The 17,389-nt window shown below is 37.4% G+C and overlaps 1 protein-coding gene across 2 annotated transcripts in view; it reads left to right on the top strand.

Annotated features, from left to right (window-relative positions):
* STXBP5 (syntaxin binding protein 5) overlaps positions 1–17,158 on the top strand; it is a 1,442,716-nt gene extending 1,425,558 nt beyond the window's left edge. For both annotated transcript variants that reach the window (XM_053711794.1, XM_053711795.1), the window contains 3 exons: positions 1,062–1,173; positions 2,441–2,661; positions 16,197–17,158. In XM_053711794.1, coding sequence (XP_053567769.1) covers positions 1,062–1,173; positions 2,441–2,661; positions 16,197–16,238 — 375 coding nt within the window. In that variant the 3' untranslated portion in view covers positions 16,239–17,158. The remainder of the gene's footprint in view (positions 1–1,061; positions 1,174–2,440; positions 2,662–16,196) is intronic.
* The last annotated feature ends 231 nt before the right edge of the window (positions 17,159–17,389 follow it).

The raw sequence follows: 17,389 nt of genomic DNA on the forward strand, positions 1-17,389 counted from the left end.
GGATAATACAGGAAGTACAAGAATGTTATTTGCATGTGATTTGAGAAGATGGCCAGAGTCTTAATCCTAGACATGTTTTTTATCCAGTTGGTTTAGTCTTTTGAACTAAAATTGAAGCAAAAAAATATTTGTCAAGGCATTGCCTTAAAGTGAATGTCAAGTTTCCAACTCCTGAAGCCTCCTAACACTTCTTTAACACCTCGCAATTCAAACCACTAACTTTAAAAAATATATATATAAACCATTTGTAATCTATTTGAAATAATAACTTAGCTCCATTTTGGGATGGAACTCCTCCCATCCGGCACTTCCTTGTTAATCTCTGAAGCGCGTACCCGTGGAGCCCTTACTATGTTCCCTTACTATGCGCATGCGTTCAAAATGGATGCACATGCGTTTCAGCTGGTGAGGCGTATACTCAGTCACTGTACACAGGGAGTCTAGGTTCTTACAGCCGGAGAGATAACTCAGCATATTAATGCACTGTGGCTGAGCTCTGTAGCAACCCAAGGGTTGCAGGTTCGAACCCTGGCGAGGTCCACTCAGCCTTTCATCCTTCCGAGGTTGATAAAATGAGCAGTGCCTTGAGACCCTTACGGGTGATTAGCCGCGCTTTACAAATACCCCATACATACATACATATCTATAGAGCATGCATTTCTCGTGGACACGCATTGCTTCCGAAAAAGGAGATTTTCATCTAACAGATCCGCAGAAGAAGCGCATGACGTTGAAAAAAGGGGTTGAACGCCCCGGGGGGGGGGGGGAAACACGATTGTTGATGTCAATCTACCACAAAAAGAGGCACTAAGGGGCGGGAGGAGGAAGCATGATCGAAAAAACAAGGTATTAATCAACTTTCAAATATAAGATCTGCAAAAATGATGAATGAAAGCCCCCCCTAAATTGTATCGTTTTAACATATGGCGTAAACGGGTATGGTTGAGTTGACATTCACTTTAAAGCAAGAATAATATGTTTGGGGTGTCTTCTATGTGAAAACTGTGGACATCTGTATGGATAGATGTCTGTATTTGAGGCCTCTGTTTTTACTGTTCCAGGAAATGCTAGGAGAACTTTTCACTCCAGTGGAAACACCAGAAGCTCCTAATAGAGGGTTCTTCAAAGGCTTGTTTGGGGGAGGTGCTCAATCACTTGATCGAGAGGATCTCTGTAAGTTGTTGTTTACACTTATTTTGCTACGGAACATGATAATATGTTAAATAATTTGTTGTTCTAAACTGTATTGGGCCACGTGTGTCCATTAATTCATGATTGGTACAAATGTTCAGTGTTTCCTCTTTTTGGGTCAAAGCAAGATGAAGACAAATAGATATGTAAGTCCAAACAAATTGGGTGACCTTTTTCCATCAAATATTCAGCCAATTGGTTCCATTGAATCAAGGAATTCTGGGTAAAGTTAGGTAAATGATGTTTACAGTGCCTCAGATTTGTTTCTTTTTAAAAAAATGTCTGTTTCTGTGCAAAAACGCGTATTTTGTTTATGATATAATTTATCTTGCAGTAGAGAGGTGTTATATGTTTTTGCATTTTTTTTATAACATATCTTGAGGTTTATATGCATTATATGGTTGTCCAACAGAGTGTCATGCCATTTTTTTTTCCATACAAGGATATCAACAAAAACTAGTCCGTTTTAGTCCCTTGAGGATAAACTTTGGACAATTTTATATACCTTCTTTTTTAATGTATTGGGACTCCCCACATTATCTTTGTTCTCTTTTTTTTGTTCTCTTCTTACCTACTCTATTTTTATATTAGTCCTCTCTCTCATTATTAAAGATCCAATGCTCTGCATTTTTACGTGTTAAACTTAATTTTCGGTAAATTTGATTGATAGGCTATTTTGGTCTATCTTAACTCAAAAATCTGATATCATTGTTACCTGTTCTTATATGCTATCATGGTATGTATTTTGTTGTATCCTTAAGAGACGTTTAATAAAAGAAAAATATATATTTTAAAAATGGATTTTAAGTATTTTTAACAAAATTGTTATATGTGTCTCATTTCTGACTTCATATTGACAACTTGTGATTATGCCAGTTTGACATACATATATGTCGTTTTAACCCCTTCACGTGTCATGGAACATCCTAGCCATTTGGCTGTCCTGAAGCCATAGAAGCTTCCTAAATGGGATCAATGGCTGGAGGGCGTGGCTAGCATCATAGGCATTCCCCCCTGACCAAATCCCATCATTGAAATCACACTATCGCATGAACGATCGCATGATTTACATTTTTACTTATTTATTTACATCGGAACTAAGTTCCGGTGGGAAAGGTTGAATGAGCTTGCATGTTTGTAAATATGACTATATGTTCAAGTATTTTGGTTATCTTTTTCCAAAACAGCATCAGGTTTTTTTTGGTTGAGAAAAAATAAATACATTTGCTTTCCTTCATTTTATTTTTAGTTGGAGAAACAGCATCTGGGAAGCCATCAAGGAGTCTTGCACAGCATATTCCTGGACCTGGAGGTATTGAAGGTGTTAAAGGAGCTGCGTCAGGTGTAGTTGGAGAACTAGCGAGGGCACGATGGGCCTTGGACGAAAGAGGACAGAAAATAGGGGAGCTAGAGGATAGGACAGCTGCCATGCTTGCAAGTGCAGATTCCTTCTCAAAACACGCTCATGAGGTATAACTAGCAGGATAGTTTGCTGCTTCTTAACTATTATTTGTTTTCAATCAATAACTATGAAATAGACTTTACTAAATATATTACCAATGATTACTGAAACTTATCAGAGTATATCAGTTACCTGTGCTTGGGCTTTTAAAAGTAGGGTTTACATTTTTCGTCTACACCATATCTCTGTCTGTTAAAAGTATATGATACCCAAAAATATCACCTGGACATCTCTATGTAAAAAAGGAAGATATTTACCTCAAAATTTCCTAAGTATTCACACCCCACTGTAATCAGGATGCTAGTCCTAGGACTTGCAAGGGATCGTGCATCTGGCATGTGCAGGCATAGTCATGTTTTTTTCCTATTCAGTTTAAGGACATTTACTATGAAATCTCACAAGATTTCAGTGAAATCTCATGAGAACACAGCAAAGCAATGCGTGACATCAGCACTGCTGATTGGCTATTGTTTGTTTTTTTAACTTCAGCATCAGCTGAAGGATAACTGTTCACAGAGCACTTACTCTGGTGAGCTTAACATATTTTGAGGTAAAATATCTGATGTTCAAGTTGATATTTTCTTGTCAGCTTTTTACAGTTATGCTGTATCACTTTCAAGTTATTTAACATATGAGTATTATGTCCCTTTAAGTACTGACCTATTTCTTTCCCCCCAGGTTTTGTTTTTGTTTTCTATGTGCTTCCTAGAAACCATTTTTTTTATATAGGGGAATGGCAAATGCTTAGTTGCTAGACAGCCACAAAACACACCTGCATTCAGACCACAGTTAGTTAAGGGAGCAGAGCACAACATAAAGTGTGGCAACATCTCATTAAGCTTTTGTCCACTTGGACAGAGTAGAGAACTGTCAATAAGCTCTTGTTCCTTTTCTTCTGAAAGATGTCTGTTTTATCCCTGGACAAATATCCACTATTGTTTATAGAATATAGTTACCCTTTTGTCAAAGAGTCTTAAATATTGTGTTCCCACTCAATATTCAGATTTTTATTTTAGGTCACCAGTTTTGCTTGCTTTGTCAGAATAAGAAAACATAAAGTTTTTTTGTGTTTTTAATACACATCAGGCTTAAAGGTGTTTAAAGCAGTTATTTTCGCTAGACCTTACTAATCGACTAATCTGATTAATGGGAAATGTTCTCAAGATGCTCAAAGATTCTATTCATCACATAGGTTTGTATCTTTATTCCAGTTTACCAAATATTTTGAAATACGTGATGATTTGCTTAGCCATTGATGCACCTAATTTTATCTTTAACAAAAGCAGCAAATTAATTTTCCTTCTATCGCTGTTATTTAGCATATACCAATTAGTAACTGAAAGAGAAATGATCTAAGTGGTAAAACTTTATTTCTAATAATTTTTTTTATTAAAAAAAACATATATCTTGTTGATAAATCTTTGGCTTTCTCTATTAAAGGGACAGTCAACACCAGAATTTTTGTTGTTTTAAAAGATAGATAATCCCTTAATTACCAATTCCCCAGTTTTGCATAATCAACACAGTTATAATTATATACGTTTTACCTCTGTAATTACCTTGTATCTAGGCCTCAGCAGACTGCCCCCTTATTTCAGTCCTTTTGACAGACTTGCATTTTAGCCAAACAGAGCTGTCTCCATGGTAAATTCACGTGCATGAGCTCAATGTTATCTATATGAAACACGTGAACTAATGCCCTCTAGTGGTGAAAAACTATCAAAATGCATTTAGATTAGAGGCGGCCTTCAAGGTCTAAGAAATTAGCATATGAACCTCCTAGGTTTAGCTTTCAACTAAGAATACCAAGAGAACAAAGCCAAATTGATGATAAAAGTAAATTGGAAAGTTGTTTAAAATTACATGCTCTATTTGAATCATTAAAGTTTTTTTTTTTTTACTTGACTGTCCCTTTAAAGCATTCAGAGGCATTTGGCTCTGTGTTTGACCTGAGTTTAATTGGTCTAATGCTTATGAATATCCATTTTAAGGAAATACTTCTTTTGATCCTGATCTTAAATAAATTATCATGAAGATTTCAGCAGTTAAATCTTTTCTTTACTCTGGATTTAAAAAAACAAAAATATCCAAATGTAGTTTCTTTCATGTATAGAGATCCACCTTTCACCTGATTTAGTCATGTACTAGTAAAAAGTTGAAAATATGAATCTAGAGTATCTTAAAGGGACATGAAACCCCAAAATTGTCTTTCATAAATCAGATACAGCATTCAATTTGAAACAACTTTTTAATTTACTTCTGTTATCTAATTTGCTTTGTTCTATTTCTATCCTTTGTTGAAAAGAATACCTAGGTAAGGTTAGGAGCTAGATGCTGATTGGTGGCTGCACAGATACGCCTCTTGTCATTGGTTTATCGATGTGTTCAGCTAGCTTCCAGTAGTGTATTGCTGCTCCTTCAATAAAGGATCCCAAGAGAATGAATCAAAATTGATAATGGAAGTCAATAGGAAAGTTGTTTACAATTGTATGCTCTATCTGAATTATGAAAGTAACATTTTGGATCTCATGTCCCTTTTATTTTATTTCTAAATCTTTTATTGAGTTTTTTATAAAATACAACAGAAACATTTATCCATATACAATAGATGCAAAGTTACATATCTATTCCAGCTCAATAATCTAGAGTGCTCATAAAAGTTAGTGGTAAACAGAATACAGAAGCCGCCCAGAAAAAGAGGATATCTAATGACATACACTTTGAAATCATAAGTTCCCACAGGAATAGGGCCCTTAATCCCTCATGTATGTGTTTTTAAAAATGTGTCTTGTCTCTTACAAGTTTTATATCATTGTTTTATTTAAATGAATTGTACCCATGGACAGCGCTGCGGAATATGTTGGTGCTTCATAAATAAAGTATAAAAATAATAATAACTACCTTTGAAATGTATGAGTAATGGTAACAGATACAATATCCCGTCTGAATGGAATATATGATAAAAATAAAGATATCCTGCAAGTAATATACAGAAAAGTGAGCAATATTATGAACTTTAACTGCCATATGTGTCAACCATAGAATTGGATATATAAGAATGAAACCTCCTTTTTATAGTTTAGTAAATACTCATCATACTTCTTAGAAGGCTACTCTTGGACCTAACTGAGCTCAAAAGTAACTATGGCTCTGGTGGAGTGAGTATCTAGAGTCAATTCGTCTTTAGTTAAAGGGACAGTCAACACCAGAATTTTTGTTGTTTAAAAAGATAGATAATCCCTTTATTACCCATTCCCCAGGTTTGCATAATCAACACAATTATAATAATACACTTTTTCTTCTTAAACGGGAAGAGTCCACAGCTGCATTCATTACTTTTGGGAAATAAGAACTTGGTCACCAGGAGGAGGCAAAGACACCCCAGCCAAAGGCTTAAATACCTCCCCCACTTCCCTTATCCCCCAATTATTCTTTGCCTTTTGTCACAGGAGGTTGGCAGAGAAGTGTCAGAAGTTGAAGATAGCCTCTTATGGAGGGTAGTACTTTTCGGATTGGGACTGGAGTTTTAAGTCGGTGAGAGCATGGATGAAAGTTAGTCCGGAGATGCAGGGAGTGTCGTCTCTGCAAAACCATTCCGACTCATGTTAACAGCTCCTTGGCAATCGGCGTTGACGAGTTTCGCTGCCTGCCTTTATTCTCTCAAGTCCATGTCAGAAGCGATGCTACTATCTGTCACATTTGAAGGGCCGTGTTCCTGTTCCACAGCGTAGATTCCGGTAAGATCATTTTATTTCAATATGGGAATGTAATGTTAACAGAAGAAGTTAGGGTCCCAGTGGGACTCCTTTTATCTTATGGAATCAAGGCTTAATATCTCCTGTGGGGGGGGGGGGGGTTATTGAACAGGGGGGACTTTAATCATGTTTGCTATATAATTCTGTCTGCTAAATGTGTAGTGATACTTGTGCTCGGGGCTATTCGGAACATAACGGCCTAGATTGCGCGGCCCTTTTGGACCGGCGCACCTTTTTTTGCTAAGCTTACACGGTGCAGAGCGTGACCGCGTGTGGTCACATTGTATTCCCATTTCCGTACTTTGACCGAGTGACGACGGAGTGAGTCTGTTCCTTGGTAGTCGGGTTCACAGGAGGTGGTGAGTGCCCCAGCCATTGGGGGTGTAAGGTGCCGTTTAACTTTTGTCTATATTTGCAATTTCCAAGTTAATATTTGCAATTTCCAAGTTATTTGCAATTTCCAAGTTATGGAGGATTCTGATTTTTTAGAGACAGACATCTCCGATTTAGAGTATACGTCTCATGAGAGTATGAAATGGCCCAGGTTATCCATGCCCATCAGTTATGTTCCGATTGCCGTACTAGAGTTCTCTTTCACTGATTCAGGGAGCGTAGAGTGTGTTGAGCCATCCGCCCCTGAGGATTCCATGTCCAGTGAGGCGCGTGCCACAGAGGTTACGGCGTGGTTCCGCATGGCCATATCTATGGCACTGGCGCATTTATATCTCCCAAGAGAAGTATTTCTAAGATACTGTCCGTGTTCTGTTAACCAGGGTCCATCGAGTGTGAGATCGCCTGAGTCAGTTCAACCTCCTGGGGAAGCGATGGCCTCTAAGGCTTCAGGGGTCCCTCCCTCGTGGCCGGGGTCATTCATCAATCCGGCGGGGCAACATTTTGCATTCCGTTATAGACTGGCATGCCTTTGTGTCCTACTGAGTCATGTTTTGGCGGTGCTGGAGGGTTCCAGTCCTGCTGGGCCGAGGGATCCTTAGTCTTCTGTGCCGAAGTGCAAACTAGGTTAGACATTGGGGATGAAGTAAATCTCCATCACATCGAGAAAAAAAGTGTTAAATGGTGCGCAAGTAAACCCCTGCACATATACTAGTCTGTTCCCAAAAACAGACAAGAATGATCACAAAAATACACAAAATGAGGTGTATATGTGTGCTAAACAGCTAAGGGGTTATTAATTATCTTATCAGAATAGTGAGTATCTCTAATCGATTTACTTAAAATGTTTACTAATTAGAATGATCAAATGGAAACAAGATCAGAGGGTATATAATATGAAATGTAAATATTTATTACTATGCTAAAAATATTTTTATAAAAGTTTGTGATATACACAAATACGTTAAAACACAATATAAAACTTTTTCTTATATATGACCGGTCATGTGTATATACACTTATATTTAAACCATATCCACCTTATATATAGATGTGAATTGTCACCTTGTACATCACAAATATTGCAATTTACTGTGCATCACGAATGTTGCAATTTATTTAGCGCTTTGGTGTTTTAAAAGGTAGTATAAAGTCCTTGATACGTCTACTTTTATTTATCCTTGTTATTGTAGACAAACAATAGTCCAATCAATGTCGTGGACAGTTGTATGAAATCTTAATAGATTCTTCCTGGCTTGTTAAAGAACCTTCAGATAAATGTCCAGTTACTCAGTAGCTTTATATTACAGGTCTTATGCAAAACAATATTCTGAGAAGGCTACCACACTAATAACGGGCTGTTACACCTCTAGGTGCCTACCTTGATTCAGTTTGAACACTTGCCGTTTGTTCAGCAGGGCACAGGTGTCTGTACAGCTCCGTTTAGTTGGTCTTCCAGGTTGGTGACGTCACTATCTGCATGTACTATTATGAGAAGTAGTCCCATGACAATTCTTGTATCCTTACTCTGCGCAGAGTTTAGTTGATTTCTTTTTGAGGAATAAAGTCCCTTTTTGAATCCGTGTCAAACCTTCAACTGGATAATGTAACTCCAAAATCAGCAATCTCTATTTGTACCATCAACGCGTTTCGCTGTTTTACACAGCTTTATCAAGATGGTTAGAAGCAATTTTCGGTATCCTTATAAACATACACCTGATAGGTGATTGGCTGTCCAATCTGCTTTATATCTGATACCCTTTATCAGATATATATAAATACCCTTTATCTGATACCCTCTACCTTTAGAAAGGGTATAGTGACATCACCAACCTGGAAGACCAAATAAACAGAGCTATACAGACACCAAGTGCCCTGCTGAACAAACGGAAAGTGTTCAAACTGAATCAAGGTAGGCTCATAGAGGTGTAACAGCCCGTTTTTTAATGTGGTACCCTTCTCAGATTATTGTTTTGCATAAGACCTGTAATATAAAGCTACTAAGTAACTGGACATTAACTGAAGGTTCTTTAACAAGTCAGCAAGAATCTATTAAGATTCCATACGTCTGTCCACGACATTGATTGGACTATTGTTTGTCTACAATAACAAGGATAAATAAAAGTCTAGACGTATCAAGGACTTTATACTACCTTTTAGAAAAAAGGACATTTTAAAACGCCAAAGCGCTAAATAAATTGCAACATTCGTGATGCAGAGTAAATTGCAATATTTGTGATGTACAAGGTGGCAATTCACATCTATATATAAGGTGGATATGGTTTAAATATAAGTGTATATACACATGACCGGTCATATATAAGAAAAAGTTTTATATTGTGTTTTAACATATTTGTGTATATCACAAACTTTTTTAATATTTTTAGCATAGTAATAAATATTAACATTTCGCCTTATATACCCTCTGATCTTGTTTCCATTTGATCATTCTAATTAGTAAACATTTTAAGTAAATCGATTAGAGATACTCAATATTCTGATAAGATAATTAATAACCCCTTAGTTGTTTAGATCACATATACACCCCTTTTTGTGTATTTTTGTAATCTCCTTCACATCGACTTCTTCTTTTTGTATCTGTTCCAGTTCTGAGCTTAGGAGATTGGGGCCTCTAATCGGCTGGTTCCCTTGGCGTGCCCATTCTCCTTGGCCGTTCACCCGCGGGTACTGCCTTTATTTTATTTTGATCCAGTTAGGATGTGTTTAATTTGTTTTACGAAGCTCATGTTTGTTATAGTTCCGGTTCGGAACGTTTCTTTCTCTGGAACTGATACTTGCAATTTTGTGGTCGCATGAGCACTTCTTCGGAAGTAGCGCAGTACTATATAATACATAGTTATGTTTATTGTTCATGTTATCAATCCCTTTGGGGATTTTCCTTGGACCGGGGCCAGTTTCGGAATGTTCTCGTGCCAGGCGGGTCCTGGTCTTGCATAAATTAAAAGAGAGAAGCGCTCAACCTGGGAACGAACAATAGCATAATAGCTTGTTCTATGGCTAGTTACCCAAGAAGCAGCCTCAACATGTGCCATTCACAGAGAATAACTTTCCTGTAGCATATCCGTCTGATCCAGATTTAACAGTACAGTCCAGCCCCGAAATACCAAGCAATCCCTCTCTGAACAAGGGAAACGGCAAAACCCCAGACATACGTTTAGGCCTAGTGTGGGCTTCGTCAGTGAGGTGCAGCCATATCCCTCTAGGCACACTGAGCAACGGGTCCACGTCTGGATTCCCGCATCATACTTAGGGAGACTTCCCTAAGAGTCATAATTTGCATAAATTAAAAGAGAGAAGCGAGTCCGGGTCTTGCACTAGATGCTGTCCCTTTGTGGTTCATGTCATCCACATGGTGCCAGTATACTGGTTACCCTGTTGGGTGCTGAGTTGTTCACTTTGATAAGTGTTTGTGTTTCTTGTTGCCTCCTTGTTAGAAGACGGATGGCTGCTTAGCAGGACCTGGGGAATGGGTAATAAAGGGATTATCTTTTTTTTTTTTTTACCTTTGAGGGGTTTTTTTCTGTGGTAGCATGCCTGTTTATTAAGCTCAAGATAGGAGTTTAAATACATTCCCATGTGCTACTCTTTAGGGGGTCCCAGGATCGGAGCCTGCTGAGGCTCATCGTGAGAGGCCTTTGGCCTGGGGACCGAGTTTTCTCCATTCCCATCAGGTTTGGAGGTTGGATGACCTTTAGACGTCGGGGGTACAAGTTGGATAGCTTTTTTCGTTTTCCATCTTGATAGCTCTGGATGTCTAAATTTTGTGGCTAGTGTCAGGCACCTCTCATAGGTTGCCAGGACTACTTAACCCCTTCTTGGGGGTCGGGTCATCGGGGTTTGGAAGTTCAGGTTTGCTCCTTTTACTTCCTCCTTTAATATGTTGCGCTCTTCTAAAGGAGCGCAGGGGTTGGGGGTTTTTCCCCTTTGTTTTCCCCGGTTTTCTCCCTTGGTCGACTTGTCTGTCCAGGGTTGGTCTAAGTGGCCTATGGGTTATCTCCCAGTCTAATAGCTGAGGGTTGGAAGTTCGAATCCTACTGTGGCAGCTCTCTGACCTTGTTCCTGCCTTCAGTGGGGGGTCACGGTCCTCTACTGGTTACATAGGCTGCTGGTGTGGGACGTTCTTCTAGGCTCTGGTATCCTAGATGAGAGTTGTCGTCAATATTTCAGCATTCTCTGTGGGATGGTATCCCACGTTGGCTAGGGTCAGCTTTGGTGGCTTGAGGCTAAGCTCGCGAGTTCTTGTTCCTTTTTTCTCCTTGTCTGCAAGATCCGAATTGCTTCGGTTTCTAGAGGTTCCCTACCTATGTTGTCTAGTTTAGCTACTGTGTTGCTAGACTAGGGTATAGGGGAAGCTCGTGGCTTCCTTGTAGCACCATAAGTCGTAGGGTGTTGTGTCAGAGATCAGAGGATAGACTTTGGGGTTCTCGGGATGGCACCTTTCGGTGTAGTGTTGATCTCTGGTCCTGATCCTCCTAGGGAGTTCTTCTCTGGGTGGTCATCTTTCGCAACCTTGGGTTCGCTTTAGTCGTATTGAGGTTTCTTCCTTAGTCAGTGGTCCTTGGATTCTTTTAGGTGCTCCGTTTTTTTTTTCCCCTCGGGGGTAGGTGAAGGTTCTTCCTTCGGGTCAGGGGTTAGTTTTGGTTGGTTGAAAGTCCCGCAGGACTTGGCTCCTTGGTTTTTTTGTGCTCAATGGATCTAGGGATCTGAGTGGTCTCTAGTTCGGCCTTGTAGGTTATTTAACTGATGGGCAGTTACTGGGTCCTTTCAGGTTTTTAACCCCTTTTTCTAAGTCTTACAGTTTTTTTGTAGGGTGTTAAGTTTTTTCAGGCTGTGGTGCCCTTCGAAGGGGCCGCCTTCTGTTCCCACCCTTTTGTTTGCATTCAGTGTCCTTTATAGCTTGGGTATTGTTTTCACAAAAGAAATGAATGCAGCTGTGGACTCTTCCCGTTTAAGAAGAAAAACTTAAATTATGCTTACCTGATAATTTTCTTTTCTTCTGACAGGAAGAGTTCACAGCTCCCCGTCCGTGTTTTATCTATGAGGTGGTGGTTTTTAATTATTCTGGCACCTTTTTTCACCCTGATAATTCTACTATTCCTTGTTCCCTTGGCAGAATGACTGAGGGATGAGGGAATTTGGGCAGGTATTTAAGTCTTTGGCTGGGGTGTCATTGCCTCCTCCTGGTGGCCAGGTTCTTATTTCCCAAAAGTAATTAATGCAGCTGTGGACTCTTCCCGTCAGAAGAAAAAAAGGTAAGCATAATTTAAGTTTTTACCTCTGTAATAACCTTGTATCTAAGCCTCTGCAAACTGCCCCCTTTTTTCAGTTCTTTTAACAGACTTGCATTTTATCAGTGCTCACTCCTAGGTAACTTCACGTGCGTGAGCTTAATGTTGTCTATATGAAGCACATGAACTAACGCCCTCTAGTGGTGAAAAACTGTCAAAATTCATTTCAATAAAAGGCGGCCTTCAAGGTCTAAGAAATTAGCATATGAACCTTCTAGGTTTAGCTTTCAATTAAGAATACCAAGAGAACAAAGTAAAATTGGTGATAAAAGTAAATTCGAAAGTTGTTTAAAATGGCATGCCCTATCTGAATCATGAACGTTTATTTTGGACTTGACTGTACCTTTAATGTAAAGGGCTATTTAGATAATTTCTCCAGTTTTCTGCCACTGCCCACTGGGAGATAGATTGTAGGGTTGCTCTTAGAGACATTTAGAGTACGGAGTGGCATGCTCCCATTTGATAGTTCCCAGGATAGGTTAGAAGAGTTGGCCTCAGAACGAGGGCTCCAGCATAAAGTGTAGGGCGGATCGGCTACTTTAAATGTTAGATCATGGTAGTTAGGTTAGTCTCTATTTTCATCATAAACACTTGCAGGAATGGACTGGTCTCTATAATCGCCATGTTTAGATGGAGGCGGTAAAATTTGTGATAGCTGCTGGTCATGTTCCAGGACGCTATGTAGGCTCTGTTTGATATCTTCAAAATTATCCTCCATGTGTTGTAGGACTACGCTTTCCCATCTGTCTAGGAACTCCATGTTACCACAAAGCTAAGTTTAGATGACCTTCGATCAGTTTTTAGTGTATATGATAAGGCACCCCAATTAAGGCTTTCTGAGTACCATCATGTCCCTTTTAATATAAGATGGAGGAGGCCTGAAAAGAAACCATCTTGAGGAATATATTTCACTTTTAGTCAGGTTATTATTTTTTCTCAAGATGTGACTTGGAAATTGTTTTAATCCTGTCTAACAATATTCTTCCAAAGGTTTTTTAAGTTCTTCCATTTACAGGTCCCTCATGATCCAAGAAAAAAAACTGTGTTTATGTTTGATACATTTTTTTCCTAATGGTCAATTTTACCATTCCCAGAAGAAAGGCAAGATTTTTATTCAAACCGTTTTATTATTTATACACCTAGCATTTTAGGATTCATATTCATCATGAGTCAACATGACTGTTATACCACTCATCAGTCACCAAGGGCTAGATTTATCAAGGGCTAGGATAATTCTCCTTTGTATTCTCCTTGAAGTTCTTTGCAGATCGCCCTTGTGGAGGGTACATGTTTTAATTTGTGCTATTTGGAAGGCGAGCTGGGGCGGATTATGATTAATTTCTCCACGCGAAAAAAGGAAATTCTCCTGATTTATAATTTCAAGCCTATGATTTTTTTCAATAGGATTTTTTGCCCTCTTCAATTAATCGATTACATTTGCGTTTTACATGGGGCAAATTTGTTCATTAATTTTGGTGTGTTACCACAATACATTTTTACTTTAAGTTGTTAATACAATTTTCATTCTTTGTGGGGCAATTTTGCATTCTATATTTGGCATATGTATCTAGCCAAAGATAGACCTGCTAGAATCACAAAGTACTACAATCAGAAATAGATGTGAACATGACACAAGACATAATGATTTATAATGCTGTTTTCCACAGTACCTATGGAGAACTAAAATGTGCGTATTTGTAGCAGAACTTTGCCTTCTCCAATGACGCAAACAAATGATAAATTGGTAACTGGGCATAATGCTAATGGGAACTCTAGAAAATGGGACAAAAACAAGCAAATTGAACCCTTTTTTAATTGCACCAGTATGGCCTTAGCAAATGCTAACGAAGTGCTGCAATGAATAAGGGTAGCATGTGTCCTGACTAGCAGATTGCATACCAGCATAATCTCAGGATATACGTTTTTTTAAGGTCCAATTCTAATTAATAGGAGGGTCCAAGTTACAGCAGATCCGAGATGGACTGATCCTTCGGGTAATCGGTCACCTAACGAGGGTCCGTATTCTGGGGGGCCACCACATATAAAGTAAAAGTCCTCTAGCTCTTAGTATTAAAATTACCTTTATTATTTCACCAAGGGTCCAACATATTACAGCAACATTTCAATCTCAGCCCTTTATCATGCTTACCTAAAGTTAACAATACATGTGTTTAAATAGTCTTCCACACACTTGTGATTACACATATTTTTGTGCTAAAACACCACCTAGTGGCAATCTTCAATTATGGCATGAATCCATACAAAACATTATATAAAGATCAAACACCACTAAATGACATCTGTACATATATCAAATGTATTAAAAAGTTAAAATCAGGTAAAAAAATAATTTAATCTCATTTGTATTTAAATTCACCTAAACACGGACCAGTCAAAGTCACGATTCATCCCCTAGGGGTCATTGTATCCAAATGATAAATCCAGTACATTTCCCTTCTATTCAATATAGCCTCTCTGTCTCCACCCCTTCTGGGCATCTTTACCTCTTCTATTATTTGCAAACGCAACTGGGTGATATTGTGACCTTTTTTACAAAGTTTGTTTGACATGATCTGTAATCCTCTCTCTTAACTGCCTGGTCATTTGACCATTAAATGAGGAAACATGGGCATTTTATGATATAAATTGCAAAAACAGATTTACAGGTCAAGTAACTTGACAGTAGATACTACTTTTCCGTGTGTGGTTGATAGAAACAATCCCCTTTTAACTTTGGAGTTACAATTGCTGCACCCAAGGCATGGGAAACATCCCACCCTGGGTGCACCAAATTCACTTTTTTACCAAATCATATTTGATATGTTTACTCCTCTTATATGCTGGCAAAGGAAAATGTATTAAATTCTATTACATCCGGATGACATACGTTAAGGATATGCCAATGTTTCCTCAAACTTTTTTTCACTTGGTCACTCCTTGTGTTGAACTGTGACACAAAAAAAATTCTTTTTAATTAATTTTTTAGCACTTTGTTTCCTTTCTTTATCAAGTGGTTTGTAAATTGACTGCAATTGTGTTTGGATTAAAGATTTTGGATACCCTCTTTGTGTAAATTTATTGCACATTTCAAGACGTGCATCACACACATTCTTCTCCTCAACTATCCTTTGTACTCACAACAACTGACTTATATGAATTGACCGTAGGGTAGATGGATGGTGAACGCTATAAAAGTTCAGGATATTATTTTAAGTAGATTAAAAATAAATGTCTTAACAATTTTACATTCTTTTTATATACACACGTATCCAAAAATTGGACAGATTTAATACCACTCACTGAAGTAATCAGATCAACAACGAATTTCTTCATGGATCCAATGTCACCATACTATGTGCCAAATATGTCATCAATAAATCTCCACCAGGTGGTACCATACTGTTGCAACAATATGTTCTCATAAACATAGGTTTCCTCAAATTAACATATTGGCATAGACATTGGATCCCATGGCGGTACCTTTTTTCAGTAGATAAAAATTGTCTCCAAACAAAAAATAATTACCATGAAAAAATGTCTCTAATAGTTTCATTAAAAATTAATTCTGATCATAGGTGTATTGTTTATCAGTCTTCAGAATATTTTCCACAGACATTATACCACTCGTGTGTTTAATAGTAGTATATAAGTTTGATACATCTAAAGTAAATAGAATCATTTTCTCTGATTGTAAATGAGTAATAAAGAGCGTATCTATCTTTTTAAGCAATAACAATTCTAGAGTAGACTGTCCCTTTAACACTGCCATTTTACACACAGTCATTGGTTATGCACATTTAATGTTAATAGCCAATATATATTGATGAAATTATATATTTTTCTGATGGTGTCACTTTTGTATTGTTGTACTATTTGTTTTTATTTTGTTATCTTTATGTCCTTTTATTATTAATGCCATTTCCATGATCTTTTAAAAATGCTTTGTACAGGTATCTTGATTTTTATGCATTGAAATTATGTGTATTAACACTCTCATTAATTTGACCTTTAGAAAATTAAACTACCATGACAAATTTGAGAAAAAAATAATCATGTTTATTTCCTTATACCTTGTTTTTTTTTTTCCAGATGATGATAAAGTACAAAGATAAGAAATGGTATCAATTCTGATGAACCAGTCCAAATACATCTGTTTATCTTCATCAGGACTGAAGATTTTAAATAAAAATGCATCCATTTTCTCTTCATTTTTTTTCTGCAGGACAGTTGGGAACAAGGGGGGGTGAACATTTTTCTTTGGTTTCTATTTCCTAGCACAAATCATATACTGTCTTACCTCAGTCTTGTGGCTTTAACTGAGGAGCATACCATTAAAAACAAAACGAGAAAACAAAAAAAAAAACACTCAGTATTTGTCTTTGAGCTGTGATAAGAGGATGGAAAGAGCAAGGCAGCATATTGGAGAAAAATGAAAGAAAATCAAATTTCAGGAGCAAAGAGGGAAAACCTTTTTTTTTTTGTTTGTTTGTTTTTTTATTATGTTACAATTTCAACATTTGTGTGCTTTCGTGTTTGTTACGGGTGTTTAACTTTTCCGGAACTGAGAAGTTGAAAGTTACAATCGATTTACTATCATTCATATCCCTTCATCAAAATAAAAATGAATTGGCTTTTATAGCTGCTCATCTAGTAGGGCAGCAAACTAGACTCAATGCACAAAACAAAATGGAAATACTGGAGCGTTCATCGTTACTCCTAATTGCATCAGTGAAGAAGACACTCCTTTTTTTTTTTGTATATTCGGATATTTATAAAAACGTAGAATTTGATGGCAGATAATCACTTTGCCCTTCTAGTCTATATTCCTGATAAGATCTACACCAGAGTGGTAAAATCTCGTTAACTGATGAGGCTTATGCGCTGTTCCATACAGAAAAAAAGAAATAGGTTTCTTCGGTTGTCACATTTAATTTGCACATATGCCTTTGAAAATATTGTAAAGTAAAATGCATAAAGTAAAATACTTATTTAACAACACGCCATCCTTCATATGAATTAAAAAAAAAACAATATTTTTTTTATATACCAAATGGTTCTATTCTTTTTAATTAAGTTTAGGTTATGGAGTTAACCTAGGTATCTGAAGCAAACTGCAGAGAGAAAAATGTAAAATGTTTATAAATGTTAAAAGTTATATATGTTCTTGAAACATGCTGTTCTGCTAATGATAGCTTCTACATGAATCTTTAACTGTCTAGATTTGTATCAAGATATATATATATATATATATATATATATATATATATATATATATATATATA

The sequence above is a fragment of the Bombina bombina genome, chromosome 4, assembly GCF_027579735.1.
Source record: "Bombina bombina isolate aBomBom1 chromosome 4, aBomBom1.pri, whole genome shotgun sequence".
NCBI classification, from domain to species: Eukaryota; Metazoa; Chordata; class Amphibia; order Anura; family Bombinatoridae; genus Bombina; species Bombina bombina.